General features: G+C 32.8%; 1 protein-coding gene across 1 annotated transcript in view; it reads left to right on the forward strand.

Annotated features, from left to right (window-relative positions):
- Nucleotides 1-25,594, forward strand: part of rb1cc1 (RB1-inducible coiled-coil 1) — a 72,337-nt gene extending 46,743 nt beyond the window's left edge. The window contains exons 16-24 of the mRNA XM_088918914.1: nt 59-218; nt 7,994-8,102; nt 8,498-8,753; nt 12,879-12,933; nt 13,485-13,532; nt 14,159-14,217; nt 15,094-15,221; nt 17,408-17,478; nt 24,700-25,594. Of these exons, the coding sequence (XP_088775040.1) occupies nt 59-218; nt 7,994-8,102; nt 8,498-8,753; nt 12,879-12,933; nt 13,485-13,532; nt 14,159-14,217; nt 15,094-15,221; nt 17,408-17,478; nt 24,700-24,777 (964 nt within the window). The 3' untranslated portion in view covers nt 24,778-25,594. The remainder of the gene's footprint in view (nt 1-58; nt 219-7,993; nt 8,103-8,497; nt 8,754-12,878; nt 12,934-13,484; nt 13,533-14,158; nt 14,218-15,093; nt 15,222-17,407; nt 17,479-24,699) is intronic.
- The last annotated feature ends 1,204 nt before the right edge of the window (nt 25,595-26,798 follow it).

Below are 26,798 nucleotides of genomic sequence, written 5' to 3' on the forward strand. Positions count from 1 at the left end.
AGTTTTCGAATCGTACACAATCATGGATCGTACTTACTGCTCTATTTTGTTATATAAGGCATTCTGAGGCCATCTCTGAAAAACAAGTACTCGATACTGATCTCCAGGAGAGGTTACAAGAAGAGAGTGTTGCCTTACGGACACAGCTGGAAGATCTGGAGAAGAGGAAAAATGAAGAATTGCAGACCCTGAAAACATCACTCATTGCAGAACAGCAGGTAGTACCTTGTGGGGTTCTTTAAAATGCACCCTGTCATGTCTTTCATGTCATGTTCAGCTCTGTCAACCTTTGATACAGTTAAAACCAGGTGAGAATATGTGTTAGTTTGCATTTATCCTCTGTTACAGATGAACCAGCAGCATTTCTTCCAATAGTGAAGCTGTGGAGGCGTATGAACATATGTAACATTCCCGTTCACAATGTAGCTTAAGAAAATGCTCGTACAATTCTATGGAACTTGGCATGGACATTCCTAGATTCCTAGGGATAATTTCCAAGTCACAATGACCTACTCTTTTGTAAGTCTGTTTGATACAAAACCACCCTAGGAAAAAAAACGTTTATGTCCACGAAGCCTTTAAAAAATAATGTTAAAAACAGCCCTGAATTTTCCCAAAAAACTGGCTGCTTGTCTCAGACTTAGTCTCTTGTGTTTTTAGTCACCTCAGTAGGAGGTCATGCAGATGGTTTGTAATGATTCACGTGGGAGTGTTTATTTTTGCCTTTTGTTGCTAAAGGTTTAAATGGTTGTGTAAACCCTGCATGCCTTTGCATTCTAGTATACACTGTAGATCTAAAGCTTTTTTGAAGTAAACCTCTTTTAGACTAATATTCCTTTTTATTTGTGTTGGCAAATTCCTTCCTACTGCAGGAAAAGAAAATTTAAATAGTGATCTTTACTACAGAGAAGAAGTAGGAATTTTTCATATATATATACATAAATATACAATTATAGTGTGAATTTTCATATTCTGAAACTCTTAAAACTATTGAACTCTTAATCAGAAAAGGAAAATGTTTTTCATCAGTTAAATGTAGGTTTGGACTTAATAATTTACTTTTCATTTTTGGTTTGGTTCAGTTCAGGAGTTTCTGTTTATTAAAAGTTGTGTTTTAAACTATTCAAAATAATGTTGTAAAATTGGTGTTAAATTTTGTGAACCCCTGCCACTCTTTCATTACAAATTATAATACTGATAACATTGTAATACTTATTAAATGAATATATGATTATAGAAATTTATGAATGCTTCAAGATTCTGAGAAGGCTTTTTCTTGACACCAAAGATATAAAACTTAAGTATTTATATGTTCTTGACATAATATTTTTCATAAACATAAATACATATTGCTTACATACTACTGCCCATGGTTATTATTTTTCCATTGTCAATAGTGCAGTCTTCTACATAGGTCCACAAGCAAATAATTGGTCTGTAGTCTTTTTGTAGTGACTGCATTTTGAAAGTCAGTTATCAGAGGAATAGTGAATTGATGTGATTTAGAAGATATTGCCAATATAGGGATTTTATTGACGTAAAATAAAAGAAAACTGTATTTTTTAAGTAGGTCTCAGGTTATGTTATTGAAACTTTAAGACCTTTATAACATCAGCAATAGTTAATATGATTACAATAAATGTTGTGAACATTATGATGCCTGCTTAAAAACAGCACAGTTTCTCAAGTGAAATACAGCATGTGATCCAAATATTTATTTGTGATATACTGTAGGAACTCTTTAAATAATATGATCTTTATGTATCTTTTGTGAACTAAAATTGTAAAGTAATGCAGTTTCTTAATAAGAAAAACACTTCTTAAAGGGCAGCATTTAAGATGAACGTATTAGTATAATCATAATTATCATTGTTTGGGTTTACCTACAAAAATAAATGTTGTGACCACTGCTCCTATCTTGTTTACACACTCTTGTCTCATAAAGACACACATTTCTCACAAAATCAGTGTGAAAGTGCATATACTGTATTGCATTTTATTAACAGCGGTGGCTAATACAAGTTTATATAAGGCATATAAACCCAGTCAGTGATTGCACCTGGTCATGCTGGTAGCCTTTTTGAATTTCAGGCTTTATTCTTGTAATTAAAATCAAGATTTAATTTTTTATGTGAGGCTAAATGCATTATATACTTGATTCTAACATATTGCATATTATATCATTGAAATTTTGTTCTCAGAAAATGTTATTTCTTACAATTTTGAAAAATATGGGATGTGAATGTGAAGTATGTAAAACAAGTTGCATCTTACAGTTTTTTTCCTTCAATATTAAAACCTACATGAGTAAAAAGTTGGTTATAATACCAATACAATTGTCACAGATTTCACAGGTCAGCCCACCATGTGAAAAGCAGTTCAGTGAAAAAAGTATTCATCCCTTACCAGATGTTCTGCATTTTTCTATACATTTTTACCATTGAATGTTATCAGAGATCCATGTGGATCCAATAATACATAAAGGGACCCTGAAAGATAAAAAATAACACAAATGTTTGGTGCTTATTTTATTTATTTCATAAACAAAGTCGTCCAACATCAAGTGTCGCTGTGTGGAAAAAAAAAACATTCAGTGGCGTAAGCATGCAAACATTAAGAAGATCTGAAAGGAGGCAAAAATGTTTTCCTGGAACTGTAGTTCTCTAAAATAGCAGAACAGTGTTGAGAATAGAATATACTACTTTATGGCAAACCTGACAAAATAATGCCTTTGTTTTTTATGAAAATGTCTCAAAAACTGTATCACCATATACAGGTCAACTAAATAAGGGAGAGCACTAGGATTTAACTATCTTGTGTTACATTCAGTATGTAAAGGGCTCCTATATAAACTAATTTACTGAGATAAACATTAAAGCATAGAAGAGACGATACGGACAGACTGAACTTATTCGTTTCATGTGAGAGCACATTATATTGCCAGTTGAGTCTGTGGGGTTATGCATTTATTGCTTTCACCTTTAGGGCTTTTAAATTTACAAGTATTTTCAGTTGATTCTTTCTTGTACAAACCTTTATGCCCTGCGGAAACAGGGAGGATTAATATGGACGGCACATTTTCCCTGTGTTGTGGGAAGATCTTGTGGTGTGGCATCCAATAAACAGTGAAGTGGAACATTTGGGGTCATCAGAACCTCTGTTAGAAGTTGACAGGCAAGTATGGCATCATCAGACAAATGTCTGTGTGTACCTATACCAAAAAGAGAATTGCAATTCCACAGTAAGCCCTGTTCTATAGCAGTGCAGTGGTGCTCAATCTATATTGAATAAAGTTTAAAAGTTAATGGTATATAATGATTACACAACTTTCACTAGGATGAAAGTACAAAAAGTAATTTATGAAAAGTAAATTATGAAACTGGGGACATCTCTTGTTTTATTCTGCTATATAGCCCTAATTTATGGCTGGAAGTACTTCAAAAAAACTATAGTGAGTTATTTTCTACTTCTGAAGTCTTGTGAACCTGAAAAATAACACTCATAGATGTAATGTTTAGTGACACTGCACATATTTTAAGCGTGAGAAAGACTTAAGGCTGCCCTTTAACACACAAAATTTAAGATTGTGCATTTCCTTTTGCTTGAGCTGTTAGTTTGAGCCATTTATGCTACATTGAGTTTGACAATGAATACATGAGATGATTAATTCTACAATCTGTCACCCTGCAATGTATGGGTATGTGATAATTATAACTTTATAAGTTATTTGTATCAGCCTGTAACATAAAATAAGTTAAGAAATTGTGTACAATTTATGGGCCTATGTTGCTGGTATATTTTCTTTTTTTGGCAGAGAAGTATCTTTAAATAGCTCAGGACTCTTTTGGATAGTCATTTCGTTGTGTTCAACAACTTAAATCACAGCACAAACAACTTGCAACATTAAATGTTTCTTCTCACATGTTTTTACCTTTGTTTTTCTTGTTTTTAAAATGAGTAAGACATAATTTACAAAAGTAAATTCCAAATATTTATTGAGGAAAAACAAATAATAATTGAACCCTTGTTCGGAATGTGGCTATGTTTAATAAAATAAATAGCATAACTTCACAAGAAAATACCATACATTTTCTGTTTCTACAATATGTGACACAAAGGCATAAGACCAAGATCTTAGTAACTTTAATTCCACAGTATTCAGATGATTCTTGTTCAGTATCATTAAGTACAAACAGTGCCAAGGTTTCTTTTTATTAAACCAGAATTTTTTGTTTATTTGTTCAACCAAACAACTTTGTTTTTGAGTGAATTCAAGGCTATTATAAAGTTGAAATGGCTACATACAAATTTACTCTGCCTCTTTGAATTTATTGGAATTGTATTGAGTAATTGGACATAAAATTTAACATAAAATGAGAATGCTTAGGAAAAAATAAATAACAGTCCTTGACTGTAAGTAAGTGACTATAATAACAGCCTTATGGAGCTTTCTACATAGGTACCATATCATTATGTTTAATGTTTATCCCCTTTTGGCCGTTACAGTTTTGTCACATGCTCTGTACACAGCATGCCGGTCTTATGTGATATTCTCTCATGAAGTTTGTTGTTGTTCCAACAACCAATAACCATGTTGTCTTTTTTGCAGGAAATAGTTATAGACTCCTATTGCCTGTGAAAATGATAGAGAAATTTAAACAAATTATGATTATCTTAAATATATTACTGTAATGTGTTGTACTGTTGCAAAGGCTCTGTTCATAAGTTATCATAAACTAATTCAATTTACTATTTCTGATTTATTTAATTAGTAAATTACCACCACTTGCCCTTCAAATTCTCTGTCTTTCCCTCTGTTTCTTCAGCTTACCTCAAATATTAATACAATATTTGTTTTTTGGTTAGGATACATTTTTAAAAAATTCTTTCAACAGCTGTATTTCTCCCCCTCTGATAATACATTTTGCCTCTGATTTTATTTGGTGAATCACTTAGTCCTAAAATCACATCTTTTTATATATTCGCAGGTAGTGCATGACTACTCTGTAGTCATTTACTTTTGCACAACGGGGTAAATACATTTAAACATGTACTTACCATTTACGTCAGTAGACTACTAAGAAAGAGAGGTTAATGAAATAACTTTCTCTTTTGAAATAAATGCTGCTTTAAAATAGCTATGACCTTAACCAATTCAAGTTTTCTGCCATAGATGAATAGCTGTCATCTAAGTAATTGTTCTCTAAAAAGAGCTATTGTTCACTCAGTCACATTTTTTTTATTTCTTCAGATTAGACTAAACTCGATTTGCCATTTGGGTTTAATGAATTATTACAGGTAATTTTAATGAATTATCTCTTATATACAATATTACTTACTAATACTACAACAAGACACAATTATTTAAGCAATTTTAATACTTTTTCTAGAATTTAGATGGAACTCATTTAAGGTATTTCCTTTTTCACTGTCTGTTCTGTAAGCCTACTTAATTATTTTCTTTTGATGTTCCATTCTGGGACAAAATGGACGTTAAACATCTGCTAAAGTTTTTGTTAGCCTGTCATTTTTAAAAAAATGTTTATTTTTAAGCCAAGACAACTCTTTAAAGTAATAATTTAACAAAATTAAAAAACAATAACAGAAAATAGAAACCTTGAAAAATTGGAGTTATTGACCAAATTAAATGGAATGATTTAATTTTATTCTCACACAGTTGCTTAGTGAATAAAACATGAGCACATCTTCATGTTTCACTTCCTGCACTCCAGAAACTTGTTTTAGGTTTATTATATTGTGTATTTACACAGTAACAGTGAAACATTATTCATATGACATAATCTGTAATTAAACTCTTAAAGCTATAAAATGGGCTGTGATCCTTGAACTTGAACTTGAACTTTATTGCCATATGTAACCAGTACATGTACTGGTACAATGGAATTCTTACTTTCAGAAAGTCTCTCGATTGTAAAACAAGTGTAAAAACACAAAGTGCAAACAGTGCATTAAGACAATATACAAACAAACAGTTGACAATGTACAAGTAAACATGTAGACAGTTTGAATATAAACAATACAGACGTGTAAACAATGACTGGAGATGTGCAATAAATAAGAAATCCCAGCTATTAGAAGAAATCCCAGAAATAAGAAATCCCAGCTATCAGTGGAATTTGAAATAAGGAGAATATCATTTTTAAAGGCATAGTGCACATTATTCTTCTTCTTTGCAGCTTTTCTTAAATATCAAGATCACTTAATAAATGTGCACTAAAGCCATTTAATAATGATTATCTTTATCATTATCATTATCTTTTAAGCGTATTGAACATGCAGTAATGATAGGAAGTTGAAGATTTCTTGGGAGCACAGAGACGTGAATAATTAGCAACCACAGAAGTCAGTGGAGTCATAAACATCAGTCTTTAGGCATTGAAAATCCTAATGTTAAGATGGATAAGAGATCAGTAGACCAAAAGAGATTTTGTTGAAAACTATGCATTTTTTATCTATTACTTGATACACAATACAGATGCATCACTGGACTTGGAGTGTGTCCAACATGCTTCAATGATGACTTCAATCAGCAGATGATTAGAGTTCTTTTCCCTTAGAAATGTAATAAAAAATAGTCATATGTTATAGTTATTAATTAGTAAAATTTCCCATTTTAGATTACATTGAGTATTTCATTAAAGTATAATTTTATGTGACGTAAAAGACATGGGCTTAATGATGTCTTCTAGAGTGTTGATGTTTATTTTTATATGTTATGTCTGTCAGCTTTGAGATTACATGGAAAGTAAAACTGTAAAAATACTTTTTGAACATGAAGTCAAGATAGTCTTGAATTGAATGGAAATGCTGCTTTTGTTGGAGGAAATGTTGACTAATGACTGTCAATTCTATGGTGTCCGTAGCAGTGTTATTGCATGGGTAAGCTAGACTAACATTAGATTTATTATTACATCTTGAAGGAAAAACTCATGAGGGTCAAGGATTATTCTATTAGAAGTATTCCATAAGTTTTTTTTTTTACCTATTGGCTATAGGCACTTTCTACTGCACAGGTAGTGACAGAATATGTTGTATTATAATTTTCTTTGACAAACCAAATTAAAATAAATAAGATCTTGCTTTCATTTGTTACTTTTGATGTTTAGCTGTGACTGTATGTATATGTTTGTATCTGAATGTGGTTTTTTTTTGTAGAAATTACTTTGAACAATGTAGTTTATGTAGATATTTAAACATTCTGATAAGAATAACATCTAGAAAATGTTTTTATGTAATTTACATTGTGTTCATTGTAGCCACTACAGAATACACACAGTAGAACTGAAGTGCTATTTTTCCTAATACTGTTTTGCTTTTACCCTCTTAACAACTGCAGCACTTCATGACAGTCATGTGATTGTCCAAACAGCCTGTATTTCTTATTCACAATAATTTGTAACCAACTGAATAAACAATAATATGAATGCAAATTTAAAAATGTTTAAATTGCCATGTATATGGAAATCTCTCTTTCATGTCAGGCTGATACCAGATTATTTTATGCCATCCTATAAGTTAGTTGCACTGTGTGAGTATTATTTTACATTATGTAGTAACAAACACAGTAAGCTATTGTTTTTACTTTTTATTTGGGAATGATTCATTATCTTGGTATTCTTGATACAGAATTATGTACTTTGCCAGATGCTGTCCTTAAATGGTTTATGTTTCACATATTTTTTTACATTTCACAGTTTTGTAGTGCCGTTTGCAGTTACTTTAAGGTTTAATGGGATCCCCTTCTTATCATTCTCCAAATAGGCAGACCAGCCATCTTAAAATGTCTCTGGACTGTAGTTTTAGTTTTTTAGTAGACTGTAGTTGTGGTACATCAAGATTAATATAATTCCTTTTAAAGTTAAAAACAAACTTTTATCTAAAAATTATAGTGAGCGTTCTGTAAAACTGGTCTTTAACAAGGTGTTGTCAATGTACCATTTCTGTTTAATAAATTGGCTTGTGTTTTTGGCAGACAAACTTCAACACTGTTCTGACAAGAGAAAAAATGAAGAAGGAACAAATAATAAACGAGTTGAATGACAAGCTTAAAAAAATAACTGAACAACAAGAAAGGGATAAAGGTCTGTTCCTCTTTACTTACTACTTTTGTACAAGTACTCTATCTTAAAATGACCACCATGCACAAACAGTAGGATCCTTTCACAGCTGTTGTGTGACAACAGCATTTGCGTTTGTGAGGCCCTGTTGCTGCACAAGTAGATTTACCAGAAACTGCTTAAACCCTTTCCATTATGATGTAGGCTACTATAGTAAATAAAAACTGAAGTTTAATGTGAGCTGAAATCATGTTGGTTTGTCCTGATTTTCAGTAATACAACACGACAAGCATCTTGCAACACTAGCTTGTTTGCATAAAAACATTTTTTTTTTACCATTTTAGGATGTCTGTAAACATACTAATTTCAGAATTTCCTTTTTATCTTGATTATTAAGTACTTTTTTGTTCGTGTTTTAGATCTCATTGAAACTCTTTCTAAAGACCGAGCGGAAATGCTTCAAGAAAAGAAGAAACTGGAGGAGGAGCTTAACAGGCTTCGCAGCAGTGCTCTGGTTTCCTCTGCATTTTTTTCTGCCAACCAACCTGATGCACAAGCTGCAGGAGCGTATTCAGCTGAAGCCCCTGTAGACTCTGAGAGGTTGGCCTCTGTTGCTGCCATTGGAGAGGATGGGAGAATAGATCCAGCAGTGGAGGCCAGCATGATGGCTGTTCAGTAAGCACGTACTATTGAAAGGACTGTGTGAAAAAGAATATATAATAAACAGCAGTGCTAAATATTAATAAACAGCAGTATACATATCAAGATAGTGAGATAGGATGGATTTATCAAGCTTATCTACCTTTAACTACCTTACTAATCCCTGGGCCCTGTTACACTGGATTTTGAATGCCTGTGGTTAAGCATGCACATCATTTTCATTTTTTTCCATACACATCCCATAATCTTGGAATGCTTAAGTAACAATAAAATCACAAATACCTGATGAATGTACACCTTTTACATTAATTTTAGTACAAAATAAACACAAAGTAGGGTTGTTAAATATGATAATCAAACTCAGGAGCATCCATCGTTTGTAAAATTACACAAAGTATGGTCTATACAATGCATTAAGGTCAAAGGAAATGTTTATGTGTGTGAGATAACAAACGTCCATTATCAGAAAGCTGTTTATTCCTGGTATGAGTGGAAGCAGCCTAGAACCTATCCTGGGAGCAGGGCTGCACCCTTGACAGGTTGCGCAAAATATGTTTTTGTTTGGTTTACAGCATTATTTTTGACACTGTTGTTGCTAATTTAGTGCAATTTACTACAAAATAATGTATAAAATCATTTTGTTATACTTTCATAATGTTTATAGAAACTTTTACACAATTCTACATCTTAGAATGGGTATATTTAGGAACTGCAAGCTATTCAGCAATAGCCAGTTGTTAAATCTGAGGTAGTAAGATGAGAGTGACTTTAATATCTTCCTCCCCATTCCAAAATGTTTGTATCATATTGCAGCTCATACCATATATAGAAAATAGAATATATGAATGAAAAGGTTTAAATAACAATAATATTTAAAATTAGTTACTAACGTAATATTTAGTAGTTATGCTCTTAACTGGATTCCCAGGTGTGATTGACTTACATGTACCTTATCTACAGTATTTCAACCAACAGGTTCTCAGTTGGATTACATTGTGATGATACTATTGGCCACTTCATGATTTTGGCAACTGATTAAGGCCATTTGCTTTGAAATGTGGATAGATTATACTTTTGATTTCTATATCTTGGTACTACACAGATCAATTTTTCTCAATGTAATACTGTGTAGTGAGATTGCTATTGACAGCAGCAAAGTGAGCACCAAAATAATGCTTTTCACTTACACATGCTTCAGCAAATCTTTTGTGGATTCATGTAGAGCTTTCAGAACTGGAATTTCATCAGACAGAAACAGGTTCATGAGTACAGAAGCAGAATACAAAAAAATACAAAAAGTACATGGGGTGCCCATTTAACATCCTTAATGGGGTCCATAAAACAGGGACTTTTCCTATAAAAAATAATGGAAAGGGGGATTAATGGGCAGTGGAAAGACTTAAATATTCCCCAGAGAACATTTAGTGTGACATATTCTTACTCCTTAAGAATCAATGTGTTGCAACAGAAAAAGGGATCTGGACATGGTGATGTAAGTCGACAGTAGTGTACATTCATGTTTTAGGTTTACAAAGAGATCATGTTTTCTGTGTATAAACAAAATAATTACTTTTAATAACCCATTAAGTTGAGCACTTAAATGTAATTTAACCATGTTTGAAACATTTCAGAATTAAAATTAGAAAACTAACAATGAAGGAAAGACCATGTGTGTGAGAGAGAGATTCTGTGTGTGTTTTAGAGGGTGAACAACATTTTTGAACATTACATTGATTTAAACACTAAATTTAAAGTTGGAATAATTTTATTGTATGGTGTATCATGTACGTACAGTACACAGATCAAAATACAGCATAATACCTTTAAATTCAACTTTTATGTACAGCATAATTCTACATAAAGATACATTAAATGCTGTACATATGATAAATATAGATATCTAATACTGTATAGAGTTAAATTCCTTTTTTTCCCTCTAGCAATATAGGCTCTTAAAGTTTCTTTGAACATTTTTGTTAAGGCATTTTGCCTTCAGAGGACATAAAGTCAGGGAGGAAAAGATGTAAACAGTTGCATAAACATCTCAAACACATACAGATGTAAAATAATACAGTAATGATTTATATCTATAATGATATTTATATAATACAAGATTATCTTAATATACATTTTCCATTTTGTATAATGTGAACCCCATTTTCAAGGTGGAGTTTACATCCTTTGGAAGTTAAGTCAGGGAATTTGTATGTTAAAGTTAAACCTGCAAATAAGTGTATATAAAGTGAAATGTAGTGATTGCAAAGGTATTGAACCCCCTATGTTAAAGTTTAGACTTTTTTAGAGAATGTTAATGGACTGCAATTATCAAGACATGCCATAAAAATATATTGGATTAAACTCAGGACTTTGGGCCACTCAAGGACACTCACTCTCTTCCTTATCATACCACTTATGCGTGGCTATAGCCTTTTACTTTAGGCCATTGATGCTGAAATGTGAATTTTCGTACCTATTTAAGATTCTGCTGTGGCTGTTTTAGATTCTTTAAGGTTTTTGCTAGGATTTGCCTGTATTTTATAGCATCCATTTTCTGTCATTTGCCCTCAGGTCTTAACAAGTTTAACAGTAGGAGTGGTACTGATTGGGTGATATGCTGTATTAGGCTTGCGCTAAGTCAAAAAGTTCAAAGCTTTTGTCTTGTATGACCATAACACCGTCTGCTACCTGCCTGCAATGTTTCCCATATGAGAATAATGAGTCTTTTTCAGTAAAGCCTTATTTCATGTCACTCAAAAGACCAGTTGTGTGTAGAGGCAAGAATATGATTAATGTATGACAGTGGTAACCAGTTCTCTGCTTGCCCAGCTTCTCAATTTGTAAGAAGTGGACTGATCTTGATAATGTAGTTAGTGTTATGACACACATTCCACTTTTTATTGATGGATGGATAGATAACTAACCTTCTCCTGATCTGTGCCTGCCACTTTATCCCTGATTTTTTCCATAATCATCACAGTCAATTTGTCATATTTTGTGTGTTATGGCTTGAACTTTAATATCTGTCCAAGAGAACGTACAGTCAGATGGCTTTACTCTAAAGTCAAGTCATCCCACTTTGATTACACAAAGACAAACCATTACACTAACTTTGTAACATGTCATAATGTTCTTTTGCCCCTGAAAAACATTTACTATATTACCATAGCAAAGGTGTTGAATACTTATGTATTGAGAATCTTTGATTTAAAAAAAAAGACTATCAGCATCTTGTAGCTTTATCTTTGTTACTTTGCACTGCATATTAACACACTTGTGCCAAAATCTCGTGTTACGTAGGTTGTGTTTATATACACACGCATATCACAGAGGGCCAGTTAATAAAAGCAGTGAACACTAGCTACTTAAAAGAAATGAAATTCAAAGTAAAATAATTTAAAAAACTACCAGTTTAGATGAGGATTTGTGGGTTTATTCACTTTTTATACATACACCTTTATTTAATACAATTTCAGGCTCTTTGATCTGCGCCTTGTTTAAACTCTGGCATTAAAATGGGATTGGGGTTATTAGCTGAGCTGAACATATATGGTTTTTCTTTTCAGAAAGCTAGTTGGAGCCACAAGGAGATTTAAGTCAGATTTAAGGATGATAACACTTGTTCTAACATGTGAATCATGACAATAAGATTAATTAGAATTAGTTTCAGCATGACCTCATATGTTCATGTAGCTTAAAGTCTGAGGAGATAGTTCATTCATGGCTCTTAAAATTTCCAATAAAGTGACCTCTACAGAAAGAAGAAAGAGAATCGGTAACTCCAGGTCTTTGCTCCACAACTTTTCTCGTAGAAAATATTGCACAAGATCCTCCATTAGTGAACAGTTTAAAGGGTGTTTTCTTTATAGGAAATCAAACCTCCTTGTTTTGATCCTTTGACGTCTTATAGATGTGAACAGCAGGGCTGTTTCAGATACATGTAATTTATGTGCTTCTATGGAATGTTAGTCATGTCTAATAGTGTGTAAAGGAAGTCCAACCTGAAAGATACTTGGTTGTAATAGATATATTATCTTCGTATAATTCATGATCTTTTTGCAAAGTAATATTTTTCGAGACCAATTATTTTACAGGCATTACATGATATCACTTTAATGGTTTTTATTTCCATTTCCTTTTTAGTGAAAACATAACAATGTTATCTGAGGAAAAGCAACGGATCCTTTTATTAGAAAGGGTGAGTTTAGTGCAATAATGCATTATATGATGTTGTGCTGTCCTTTTAACAGTTTTGCTATTTAATTGAACTTGCTATTATCAATTTAATGTTCATTTTATTGAATTTCTCCTGAGGAAAAGAATAGAATATGCATGCACTGTTAGAAATGTAAGGTAGCACATGCTCTGAGCTTTGAAAGGTTTTATTTGCTGATAAGTCTGTTTTATGGTATGGGTTTATTCCCATTTAAAAAATGATTTTTTTGGCCTGATACAGTTCTACAGTTTCTGTAATATATTTACCATGAGCCTGTTTATAGAAATAGTTCTGTGCTCATGCATAATACTTTGTTACATGCAATGAGAAGTTGTTAAGGCTTTGCTTGATAGGTCAATGTAAGCAAATTAAGAAATTGATGTTTTTATCAAGTCTGCATTTTACTTCTTTTAATAATATTATTACTGTTGCTTACTGAAATCTATTTGGTTACTATGTATTTACTAAAATAAGTTATTGTGACTCTTTAGGCAGATAATTTATATTGAATTGAAGTTTTTTTTGTTTTACAGACTTTACACATGAAGGAAGAAGAAAATAAGCGTCTCAATCAAAGACTGGTAGATATATTTTAATATATTTCTTTCTTTCTAATGTATCTATCTAATCTTTAAAGATTTATTTTCTATTTCATATTGGTGACAAATATGCCTCTGGGATTTAAAAGTAATGAATAATTGCTTGCATGTATATATCCCTAAAGGATCCCAATCTGCTTTGCATATAATTCACCAAAAATGTGCAGTATCCTTCTGGGAGACTTGCAACAGTCATAATGCATAAGAGCTCAGGTAGAGAAGTGAGAAATTGCATCACTAATTGAATTAAGAGAGAACTTTAGGGAGACCGGCTTGTCCAAGCTTTAAGTGAAATGTTGCCAGGCACCCCTGGATAACACCTCAAGGATAGATTGTACTAGCAGTGTCATGGGAAACGCTACCAAAGGAACTGCTTTCCATGAATCATCAATTTAGGCCAAAAAAAAAGGAAAAATGGAATTACTGAGACACAATCAATATCTTATTTTATGTATTTTTAAGATATATTAATATTCTTTTGAGATCACAGATACAATATTTGAATATAAAGGCAGAAAATCTGGCAGGCCAGTGTTAAGAGGCTGATATGGATCAGAACGATATTTTCCTTTCGATTAAATAATAAAGTACGCTTTGTTTTTCTTCAGATGTCTCAGAGCATGTCTTCAGTATCCTCTCGACATTCAGAAAAAATAGCTATAAGAGAGTAAGTATGTGGTGAAAACTTAAGCAAAAATGAAAATATGCTTCACTATCAAAATATTTTAATGATGTAAGATACTAGAGTAAAATATTTATATTTGTTAAAACATTAGGTGTGTTATAAAAGGCTGTGTGGTTAAAAGTCTATATTAGCAATAGCAAACAGGCACTATTAATTTAAATTTACCTGTTTCTAAGAAAATAAGGTATATAATTTATTTAAAGTGAATTGTACATAAAATCTGTGTTAATTTTACTGCTTCTGATGGAAAAAACATTCCCAAGCTTCTCTCCCTGTCTGTGTGTCTCATGGAGAGCAAGTTGGGGTATGCGAAAAAAGACAAATTCCTAATACAAGAAATTGTATATGGCCAGTAAAGTGATCTTGTCATCTTAAACAAAGAATATTGTTATATATGATCTTATATAACAATTAAGATATAATCTTTGATGTTGAACTTAGTTTTATTTTGTATTTTCAATACTATCAATGATGTTTTCCAAAATCTGAATTAAGCATTATAAGAGAAGAATTCTCTGTAAGCCATTAAAACATCATCTTATTGCCTTCTAGTTGCAGTCTGTCACACTGAGCATGGCTTTTCTTTACAATTATTATGACAAATCATAGTTTCTTACAAGATCCATTTGTTGAGTTGATGTGACATTGTAATATGCAGTGGGTAGATAAATTGTGTACTTAACTTACTCTTGTCTGTATTTTGGAAATTTAAATGCCTCATTGTGGCAACGTTTTACCACAAAGAAAAGTTAAACGTTATGAAGAAAGACCAAAATGATTTGTTCTGACATCCCTTTGTACTATTAGATATTTTGGGGGATTAGGTAACATTTGTTTTCACAGACTTTTTTTATTCAGTTTTCAGGTTGGGGATTTGGTTCTTATTATCTTGGATGAAAGGCATGATAATTATGTACTGTTTACTGTGGGTCCGACCCTATACTTCCTTCACTCAGAGTCTCTAACTGCTTTGGATCTCAAACCAGGTCAGTCAAAGTGAATACTGCTCCAGTTATTGCTACTCACATTCTTTTACAACAGTGTACAGCGTACAGATGTGAATGAAGAAAACAATGATGTGGCACTAAAGCTTTTTTTACAGCCAAATTAATTTCCTGCAGATATATTAATGTATAAATAATTAGTAGTAAAATAATCACTCTTGATAGAAGAACAGGTTATTTCAGAAGGGATGTAAAATACAAATTTGCCTTGAAATAAGTGATTATTATTCCATAATAACCAACATTATTAAAAAACTGCTTGAGACAAACTTGGCCTTTAAGAAGTAGTATTCTTATTGTGATATGGTAAAATAATGCTATATATGTTAATTCCAGTAAATTCTAAGTGATATTATTTTGGAAGCTGCCAACACAAATTTACTGCTAAAATTTCACTATTTCCACATCTAAATGAATACCTTTGAATGTATTTTTTCAAGTAATAATGAATTGAGAAAAGTAAGCAATGAGCCTAGAAATACCACTCATAAAAATGTAGAATACTCATTAACTCAGTTGTATTAAAGCATGTGGTTTGTTTATATTTTGATTATCCATGTGAAGCAATGTCACATACATACATTACATGTTATTTTGTGATTACCACAATACTTATATTCTGCAGATGCTTTAACTCTTCAGACAAGATTAATGTAATAAGTAGGTACAAGGATTAGAGTGTAGAAGTATAAATAAAATATATAAAATAGGGATGCTGGATCAGATGACAGATGTTAGTGAAACTAACTTTGAGGTGAGGAAGTTTAAAACGTTTCTGAATATTCGTCTAAATGTTGCATAAGCATAAAGGTTACACACAAGAAAATTTGTTTCACCATGTCCGAAATTCTATTTACTTCTTAAAATAGCCCCTAACTTGGATCTCAACCACCAGGGTGGGAAGCCTCCTATTCTGCCTAGTTTTCAGTTGTGATCCTGTGTCCTTGTTTTACTACTGAGTCCCTGGGCTGACACTGTCTGTTCTTCAGATATTCTGTCATTTGTTCTAGACGAAGAAGATGTGTTTAGTTTTTTTAACCTGTTTATCATAATCACCAGAGACCAGGAAAAATAATTTCAACTCTTTTAAGTCTTACAAGTTGTTGTATCTGTTTTCTGGTGACCAGATCACAGTATTCTAAATGAGTTCTTACTAAGTATTGTAAAGGTTTATCACAACTTAATTTGTTTGAAATTCAACACTATTTGTTATTTTCTGTCATTCTTTTTTGATTTGTGTATTACTTCATCATATTGTCTTGATGTGATCAAAGGGAAAATTTCATAAACACCCAGATACTTTTTATGTAGCTTTCTGCAACTCAGAATCAACCATGTCATATGTTTAGTGCATGTTCCTAGTTCTTGCATGGAACACCCTTTTCTAGTCAACATTAAATTTTATGTACTAATGCCCTACCAATTCCATAATTTTGTCAAAATCTTTTTGTAAGTTCTTTGTAACTGCTTCCGTGTTTACAGTTATCTCTGTTTTTTATCATTTGCGAATTCAACTAGTTTCCTAACTAAACCAGAATCAAAATCATTGATATAAATGAGGAAGATGTTAAGACTGCCCTGTTATAGCACACCAAATATAAAGTCATGTGATGTTGAAGCCCAGAGATGACCAATAGGACCAATTCTGTAAGAAAAATATCTCTTGGAGCACAATTACAAGTACTGGATTTTCAAATAAACCACTACATTTTACACTACATTCATGCATTTTATGTTCTTCCCCTAAGTCATGAGTTCTGCTCAGAATTCTAAAGTGGTTTATCATCCATGCCTCCTGTATAATATGGAATTTGATATATTACAAATGCATGTGATTATGACAAAGGATAACGCATTTAATCTTTTCTATTTTTATATAATTTTCAATGCCAGATTTTCATTATTTTAAGCTAATCTGACAAGACAATTCTTTAGTGTGTCGTTGTTATAAACACATAAGTAACACCTTACTCTGTTGATTTAAAAATTGTGAAAGTATAAAATGAAAAAAGTAATTAGTTATAAAAGGCATCTTGGTCATATGAAAACAGAAATAGAAGATTTTTTTAATATACTTGAAATGGCAATTTTTAGAGAACATGAAAGTTCAAGTTGATTTTATAACTGAAACACATTCATTGCTGACCAGTGCTGCTTTCTCTCTTCAGCATCAGGGACTCCAAGACGACCATGGGTTCTTGGAAAAGTAATGGAAAAAGAGTACTGTCAGGCAAAGAAGGTAAGGATCATTTCTGTCCCCTTTTTTCAAAATAATAGAGTTAAATTGGATGTGGATTGAATATGGTTATTCCAGATGCAGCTTCTCACAACAAAAATAACAAGACTAACAAGATCAAAACTAACTTGCATATGTACTTATTTATACAATTGTGTATTTTACTAAAGAAGTCTGAATAGTATTTTCAAATGTATAACAGCCGTGCCTTACCCACAGCTTAAACCATGTAACTTGTGGTACATAACCCACCTCTGTCTTAGCATGTAACACAATCCTCTGTGAAGCCACTAGAAATTTACTGATATCTGTATGTCTGTCTTTCCCTTTAAATGTGTCTAATGATTGCATTTGCAGCAACAAGGATCTTGTTAAGAGCAGTTACAAACAGGAGGTCATTTGGCTCATTAAATACAAACAAGCATGCGAAAAACTCATACTGCTAAAAGGGAAATAAAAATCAGTTCATGGAAGAATTAGACTTTCAATGGAAATTGCAAGACTTAGAGCCCATAAATGGATTAAATTGTAAATAAATACATATTTCAAAGAATAACACTTGCTTAATGCTCACAAAACCAAAGTGATAAATATTAAATGCAGAATTAGACCCAGGATGAAGTACAGCAGTTGTCACTACAAAATCTTAATCTTTGTTTTGACTTTTTTGTGGATTTATTTTTAAACTCTCAGTTGACCCTTTCAGACAATAGGTTTTTGTCTTTTCATTCATTTGCCATTATTTAAACGTGCCAATAGAATGATATTAGGCCTAACTTTTTCCCTCTTCTTCCTTCACTAAAACTGTGATACAAAAATAGTACAACTTGAACATTATGAGAAGGACAGACATCATAGTTGAACTAATCTTCTAGTGATGTGGAATCCAGGCAAACAACATTTTTTTTCTGCTGTACGTCAGATATCTTCCTATCTGCCATATCTTGATCAATTTTCAATCCCAGATCTGAAAGCAGTCAGGAAGTCTAGGTTTTTTACCTTTTGACACTTTTGACAAAGTCTCAAACCCTCGTCAAATTCCAAGACTGTTTGCTGTTATACCTTTTAATAGAAACCAACGTAGGCAACTTAGTCATGTGGTGGCTTCATGGTCAATATAATTGATAGCCATTGAATTACTATGATGACTATAAATGTTTCTCATGTCAATAACATAAATTGTATTTGGTATAATTTGTGAGAACAAAAGGTCAGTGTAGAAATGTAATTAAACTAACTAAAATTAATTGAAGCATATTAGAATTTACCATATGTGTAAAAGTGATAGGGTTAAGGAAGATTAATTGTGTTCTTTTTAATGTAACTGGAATACAGAGTGTATTACTAGAAGGTGTCATACTACATGTCTTCTTTTCATGCTTATTTCTTTTTTGATGTCCTTTTTTTTTTGCTTTCAAGAACTGTTGTCTGACCTCAGCTGGTCTTGGTCTAACACCTGTCCTGCAAACCTGGACAATTCTGTACTTGACTGCATACTTTATACAACAGATGGACAGACACGAAGGAGTAAATAGGGAAATGTCCAGGGAACTTCAGCGAGCATCATCAGCTCCTTATAGATAAAAGTTAATTTAGTTAATTCTGTCTCAAAAAGTCAGAAGCAGTTATTTCAGAGCATTCAGGCCATTTTCACCACAAGCTATCAGTCCCATCAGAATCAAGATTTTCCCCCAACTTCAGGATTAAGTCTTTCTAGTGCATTATCTGTAGTTTTCCACTCCATTTTCAGGTACTAAAGGAAGTGGACATCAGAGCACATGCAGGCACCTTTGGTATTTTTGTGCTATAACTGAGCTTCAGCAGCTTTAACTTTCTCTGCTCCTTTTTTTGCCTTCAAGATCCCTTCATTGGAAATGTATCTAATTAAACTCTTACCTTCCTGTGGATCTTTGATCATTTGTTCTATAACAGAATAATATTTCATAGTAAATTGTGTAGAGCTCAAACATGAAGTAGCTATATACAGTAATACATCCACTGCAGTATATTTTGAATAATTTGAGGAGTAGAAAAGCTTCAGATTTTTATAGATGCTAGACAAGGAGAATTTATAAGAAACTATCTTTCACATAACCTCTATTATTACAAATATTGACAGGTGGGTCAATACATTAATGTCATTATAATGGCCAAAATCATAATAAATGTGAAATCAATAATCATCAATAAGTGAAAATAAAGTAAAAAACAAGCATAACCACCAAAATGTAAAAGATATGCAAATAATATACCCACATAGATATATACTATATCGGTATAGTTGGAAGCATTTGAGACATTTGTTGTCTGGCACATTTTTGTGTGAAACAGTCATGAATCGGGCACACTGATTATTATTTTGTATTAATTATTTATAAGCACACAATACAAATTAACAATGCACAACACAACATATAAGTTAGTATTTAAAAACTGGTGTCTCAGAGCCTATGTCCTGACCAACAAGGAAATCCCCTCGACTGATACCAAGTATTTAAAATCCCATATAATATCTAAGATACCAAGAGGAGAGATAAACCTGCCAGAATGTTTTGACTTAGGGATTCTTTATAAAGAACATCAGAGTTTCCTCAAATAACAGAATGGCAAGCTCTCTTGGGCAAATACTTCAAATACTTAGCGAGAATCTGGTCTTTAAGGATAATCCGAACAAGGATCTCTCGCCTCGTACGTACTTTCTCCCTTCTCTTTGTAGTTCCCCTCTCCTTCCATCCCTTTCTGTCTCCATTTTCTCTTTTTTCTTCTACTTGTCTTTTCATTCTTTGTTCCTGGGCTGATGATTTACCAATAACTTCATTAACTTGGGTAAACCTTTCCTTTTGGTGACCCCCTGCAGCTGCACAAACATCTCAGTTCCTACTTCTTGCTTTGTAGCCTAGAATTGCAAATGCAGACTAGCATGTCAATATTATTTCACTTTGAATATTGTAAAACTGTAGTTGTCATGGCTCTTAATGTGGCAATCAAAAATAAAGAAGTAGCTATATTTTCACTAAAGCTGCCAATTCAAAGACTGAAATATCTGTGATCATCTTTGTGTTCGATTCTACTGAGTATACACCCGTGAAGATTAAAGCGATAAGCTGGAAAGAGAATGCAGGTCCATCAGAACATATTGACACTATAGACACAATTTAGCATCTTTAAGTTTAGACAGGCTTTACGTTTAAAATCTAAAACATGAATTCTTAAGAATCAGTAAATGCATTTATGCTAATATAATTATAATTTATAAAATAATATATAATATATATCATGTAATATATTATAATATAATATATTATAATTAGAAAAGTTAATTCTAATGAAATAATAAGAAAAACACATTTTGGAATGGCAGGTGAGCTTTGTAAGACCATATACAATAACATACTAACATCTAAAGCATCTAAAGGAGGCACTGTTGTATAAAACAATTCAACAGAGAAAACAGGGACATTACAGTTTTATCAGATTTGTATTAAGCATTTTGAATGGTTATTGTATTGTATTGTATTGTTTTAAATGCACTGAACAGGGTCTTACTTATTCAGTGTATGTGCAACACATTTATCTTCAAGGATTTGTTATGCATAGTTATTGAGCGGTGAAAATCTGACTTTTAGCGGAAAGCTCAGATGGAAAAGAGTTGACTTGCCATAATACAGTAATTACATTGAAGGTTGTGGAGATGATAATTAACTTTAAATTTATTTTAAATTTTACTCTATGTACAAATTGGGAAAATTCTAAGTCTTGAATCAAACCAGATACGTCTGTGATTCAGTTTTTGTTTAAAACCTAACAGGGATCATCTCAGCAGAAATAGAAAATAAAAGTTTCAAAGTTTTTGACTTAAGACAACATTTTTAACATCGGCAAGTATGACTTATTTAAAGCCTGCTGTAGAATATACTAAGATCAAATATAATAGCAGAAAATAATTCAAGTTTCAACTTACCATTGTTTGACATCATTAAAATAACTCCTGAATAGCAATCCTAGCTTCTTTTAGTTTAGTCTTCGTCGAGATCCTGCATTGTGAAGAAACAGGACGTGTACATCAGAGACAATGTTAAAAATGGGGATTTGATCTTTGGAATTTCCCTCAACAGATGCTGCTTGGCTTATTGGTTCAGTATTTGCTAGGTAGACAAAACATTAGCATTTATTCTGAATCATATTGCTAAGTAATAAATTGGTAAACAAATGTGCTATTGCAGAAGTTTCTTCTAGTTATTCGTAAGTTCTTTTTGTGTCCAGGAATAAATCATAATAATCTTTTACAGATGTATTAAGTATTGTGATAAAGTATTAGTACAACCAGTTTCCTTAGAGTGCTGTAAATTCTTCTTTCTTTCAACCTTTTCCTTCAGGTTGCCAATTTTCTGTGTTGTTTAGATTATTTTCTTACCTATGAACTCTCCTTGACATCTGTTGTTCACACTTTTTGGAACAAAATGCCTCCTTGTTGTATTTGTAGCTGAGCAAGGCTACACTTTCAGACCCCCACCCCCCCGTATGTCTTGTCCTCTATTGCACAGTTGCACAATTGCACAATTCTGGGTGTTCAACATTGTTTCTTATAATCTATGCTTTATTTCCTTCACCCATTTTGCACTTCTTCATACTACCTCTTCACTATCCTTCACCAGTTTGATTTGTTAGGTCTTGTGTTCTTCTATACCATACTCTACATACTCCTTGTCTTGCTGGTATACAGTTCATGTAGTGATCCTGCATTACCAGCAGATCCCATCAGATGTGGGAAGTTGGGCATGGCTGGTTCTGGTCAGTATTAAGATGGGGCACCTCAGAAATAATGGAAGACTGTGCTGTTACAGGCTTTCTGTGTCTTTTAATTGCAACTTGTCTTTTATCAGCTCTAAGAGGATACAAGCTGTTAGAGGCTCCAGTATGTGATCTTTGGTCTGTTGTGCAGCTAGGTCACCACCCTTCCCTGCTTCTGTAATTAGTCCTCTGCTGTTTTCTAAATACTCCTGGATCCTGTTGTAGTCTCCCAGAATCTTTGCCCTACCAATGCTGTCATTCTCTTTACTCTCATAATTTTAGGATCAATATAAAGATCAGTGAGTGCATCATTGTTCCTGAACATGACATGGCATGGTCTGTGCCTTGATTTCCCAGTAGGCTAGCTCTAGGTACTCTCGTGTACCTCTGCCTTGTCCTGTGTCTTCTTAACTGGACTGGCAGCAATCTGGTTATTTAGAGAAGCTATGGGGTTTACAGAGACACAAGTTAAAAACCAAAAGCTATCCAAACTTAAGGCAGTATTTCATTGACAAAAAAGCATGTTCATGATAACTCTACTTTTTTGGGTGCTACTAGTAAATATTTTTATGCTTTTATTGCGATTATTTTTTATTGCCATCAATGGCGAAACAGCTGTAAAGCTGTTAGCAGATGAGCACAATGGTTCGTTTGTAAACATATGTTGTGACTAATACTCCCACTCCTGCTGTACATTTTTTAGCAAAAGATAAATATGTCAGATATGCTGTTTGTAGTTAAGCAGAGAAATGTAAAAATAGTCTGAAAGAACCATTGTTTGGGCAATGAGTAAAAGCCCTGCTTAAAATAAAAACTTTTTTTTATATCTCTGAGAAGCTGTTCTCCAAAGTTGATGATGTTATAGCTTTGTTCCCCACAAGCTTAGAATTCTACAGGTATTACAAGGTATTCAGTAGATTTCAGCAGGGAATGTTTTTAAACTGTGTTCTTATATATTCTGGAAGCTTTTGTACTTACTAAACACAACATTAATGTGTCCTGTACATTTTGTTCCCATTATACCCCTTTTAAAATGATTCATATCTCACTGAAATTTAAAGTACTCAACTTCCATTGCAGTTAATTAATTGATTTTGGTAACTCCTTTTGAGTTCAGGTAAAATGCCATCCTCAAAAATCAGTCTAATAGGTAATTACATGACAAAATGTTACCAGGGTCTGAATATCTACAGATTAACTTTCAAATCAACTTGAATTAAATATATTCTGTAAAGTTTTTTTTAATGCAGAAGACTTCAAACCTTTCCTGTGTACAGAAGGCCTGGGGCCAAATGTGAACCCTAAGGGGCATATTAGTTTTCAATGATATGAAATGTGCATGGCAGTATACTAGAACATTTGTTCCATGTGAATGTAATTACAAGAAACAGGGTAGCTGGCTGAACTTTCTCCCCTTGTTTGTAACCTTTCCTAAACAAATAAACTATATATTTAATCAATGATATATACAGCATATACAATTTGAGACAAAATGTATTTAAAGCATTCAACATTAATTTCCTCAAGTTGTTTCTTCACAGTTTAAGAAAGCTTGATTCCATACTGAATGGTATTGGTAACGGTATGAATCTTCATTACAGAATGAACGATTAAGGAACACGACCTCATGTTTTACTTTGAGTGCTGAAAGCTTCACAGCATCAGCAATTTTACAGATTTTTTACAGATAAACCACGTGTGTGTTTTTTTCTTAGATGTTAAAATAGGTTACATGTTCTTGCAAAATATAATACCCATGGCATGTTAATTACTCTAAATCATTCCAGAAAGAACATTTAGTAGAAAGGATCTTCATATAATACCAGTAATTAACCAAAGATTAGAAAGATTTCTTTTTATAATTTGATTCTTTGGAATAAGAATATCTAGCACATTTCACACTGGATAAATTATTAAAATTTTAATCACAAAGTAAGACTTTTCAATATATGAAGTTAATGATATTTGATACACTGCACAAATTTGTACTGGCAAACTTGATATCTGATTGAATATATTGATTGCTTACAGCACATTGTATACTGTGTTTAAAAGGACGCATCAATCGTAATATGTTCATGAATGAGCTAAACATTAGTCTCCCTAAGCATTAGTCTCCCTAGTCTATCTAAATAACCTAGTGTTTAGTCACTAGTAGACAATTGGATTCTTCAGCAATTGTACTAATTTAATCATTGTATTTTTAATTAAGGGTGTTTGACATATGACACATTCTTGATTCTTCTTCGTATGTGAAATGTTTTTCAGCTGACTTACTGGTTTACTGACTTACTTTTAAGAGGAGTTTTAAAAAGTTAATATGACCATGAACAAAATATTTGTTATCAATATTAGTTTTCATGTTTAATATTTGTTAATATTTAACATGGCATTATTTTACTTAGATGTGTACTTTTTTCAATTTCTTTTCAGGCTCTGAACCGATTTAAGGTTCCTCTGGGTACGAAGTTCTACAGAGTGAAAGCAGTACCCTGGAACAAGAAAGTATAATATCAAAATTTTGTCAAGATCATATGCTGTTTTGATTATCATTGTTTGTTTGTCTCATCCTATTCATTATGTATCCTCTTTATCACCATGCACAAAGAGAAACAATGTAATCATGAATGGAGTCCTAGCTTCCAGCTACAGGAGTTTTTTTTTAACCTGGAAGATTTAGAAATGTGGACCAAAATATATTTTTAATTTAATGTCATGCCCTGTATATATTGGCATAATAGCCATAATTTTGTCTGTAAAATGAACATATGTATTTGGATGTTATATATTAGTTTTCATTATTACCAGCATTTGTCCTTTTGTGAAAAATATCAACATACTTTCTCTGTACTGTTCTGAAAATACTCGTTTATCATACCATTTTATGGAGGAATGTTCATGGCATGCATATTAATATAATTTATCTTTAATTTACTTCTCTAGATAAAAGCTTTCATTGTAAATGTAGATAAAATACTGTTGTTCAGAACACAGTATGATGGCCCTCTGTTGTTGCAGAAATTACATTTTGAAAGACTGAAAGAAAATTGTTCATTACAGCAATCTTTGAAATGCACTTTCAGCAAAAATATGCTCTTATGGAGTCAAAAAAGGAAGTGATTGTGCTGTTCATACTATATAAACAGTACTAAACGTTGCCCACTATCATAGATGTTGCATATGTAGAAAGCATTATTTCATTTGGGTGATCTTGTGTTTCATGATTGGAATAAATGTCATTGTACATTAACCATAAAGTCATTTAACAACAAATTACTGTATTGTAAAGGAAATTTAGAGTTTTGAAACAATAAAGGTTTGAACCCAAGCATTTTAGTTTTCTTTCCCTTTGATTGTATGACATTAACAAGTGACAGTATATTTCCATATATGTCAATAGACTTGTATAGCAGGAAATAATTTAGCCTTTTTTACCTAAAGCACACAATGTTGTAAAGTTAAATTACATCTTATTTCAGTAGAAAGTTCAGAGTAATGTTCTGTTTTTTCTATCTCATAAGCAAAATATAATTTACGTTGCACGCATGCTGCATGCAATCTCACTGAATAAGAGGGTGATGTGATTTAGCTGAACTTTAACTGCCCTTCATGTGAGTGGTTTTCTTGCCTACATATTTTTGTTTTTCTTCACAGATAAAATAAGCGCAAGTCTTCTCTTAGGGTAATGTACATTTGCTCTTTTGTTAATTTTGCCAGCACTGAGTATTGTGCTGATATATGATATATGGACACTAAATTACCAATGCTTTTATCATTTTGATCAGTGCATGAGGTTCGACATGGATCGACATGAGATGTGATATGTTATATGCAGCTTGTCTGTATTCTATGTACCGTGGTACATGGTCTGTCAGTGGTTGTGTGATGCATCTAGTGTGTTAGCGAAGTGTCTGTTTGATTGTCACCTCTCGCTTTCAGCCTCATCAGTGGCTAGCAATGCTGTAGTGACTGCAATAACTACCGCAGAATTTCCCTCCTGAGCATCTTTGGCAAGGTATTTGTTGTTCTAAATTGACTGCAGCTACTTGCTGCCCACATGTACCAGGAATCTCAGTGCGGCTTCAGAGCAAAGAGATCAACCATCGACATGATCTTCTCACTGTGTCAACTCCAGGAGAAGTGTAGGTACAGAGAAGACCACTGTTCTTTGCCTTCATTGACCTGACGAAGGGCTTTGACCTTGTCAGCAGAAAAGGCCTCCTCCAAAAGATTAGATGCCTGCCTAAACTTCTTGGGATGATTACATCATTCCATGAAAACATGCAGGGCACTGTGCAGCACGATAGCTCATTCTCAGATACCTTCCCGATCAACAGCGAGGTAAAATAGGGCTGCTTGCTTGCCCCAACACTCTTTGGCATCTTCTTGTCCTTGTTGATTTCTTACGCCTTCAGTTCTTCTGGGAAGCTTTTTAGATTATTTTTTCAGAAGATTCGCCAGGTTTTGATCAGGGAAATGCTGTTTGCCGACGACGCTGCCCTGGTTACACACTCCGAGGAAGGTCTCCAGAA

The sequence above is a fragment of the Atractosteus spatula genome, chromosome 6 (genome assembly GCF_055471065.1).
Source record: "Atractosteus spatula isolate fAtrSpa1 chromosome 6, fAtrSpa1.hap1, whole genome shotgun sequence".
NCBI classification, from domain to species: Eukaryota; Metazoa; Chordata; class Actinopteri; order Semionotiformes; family Lepisosteidae; genus Atractosteus; species Atractosteus spatula.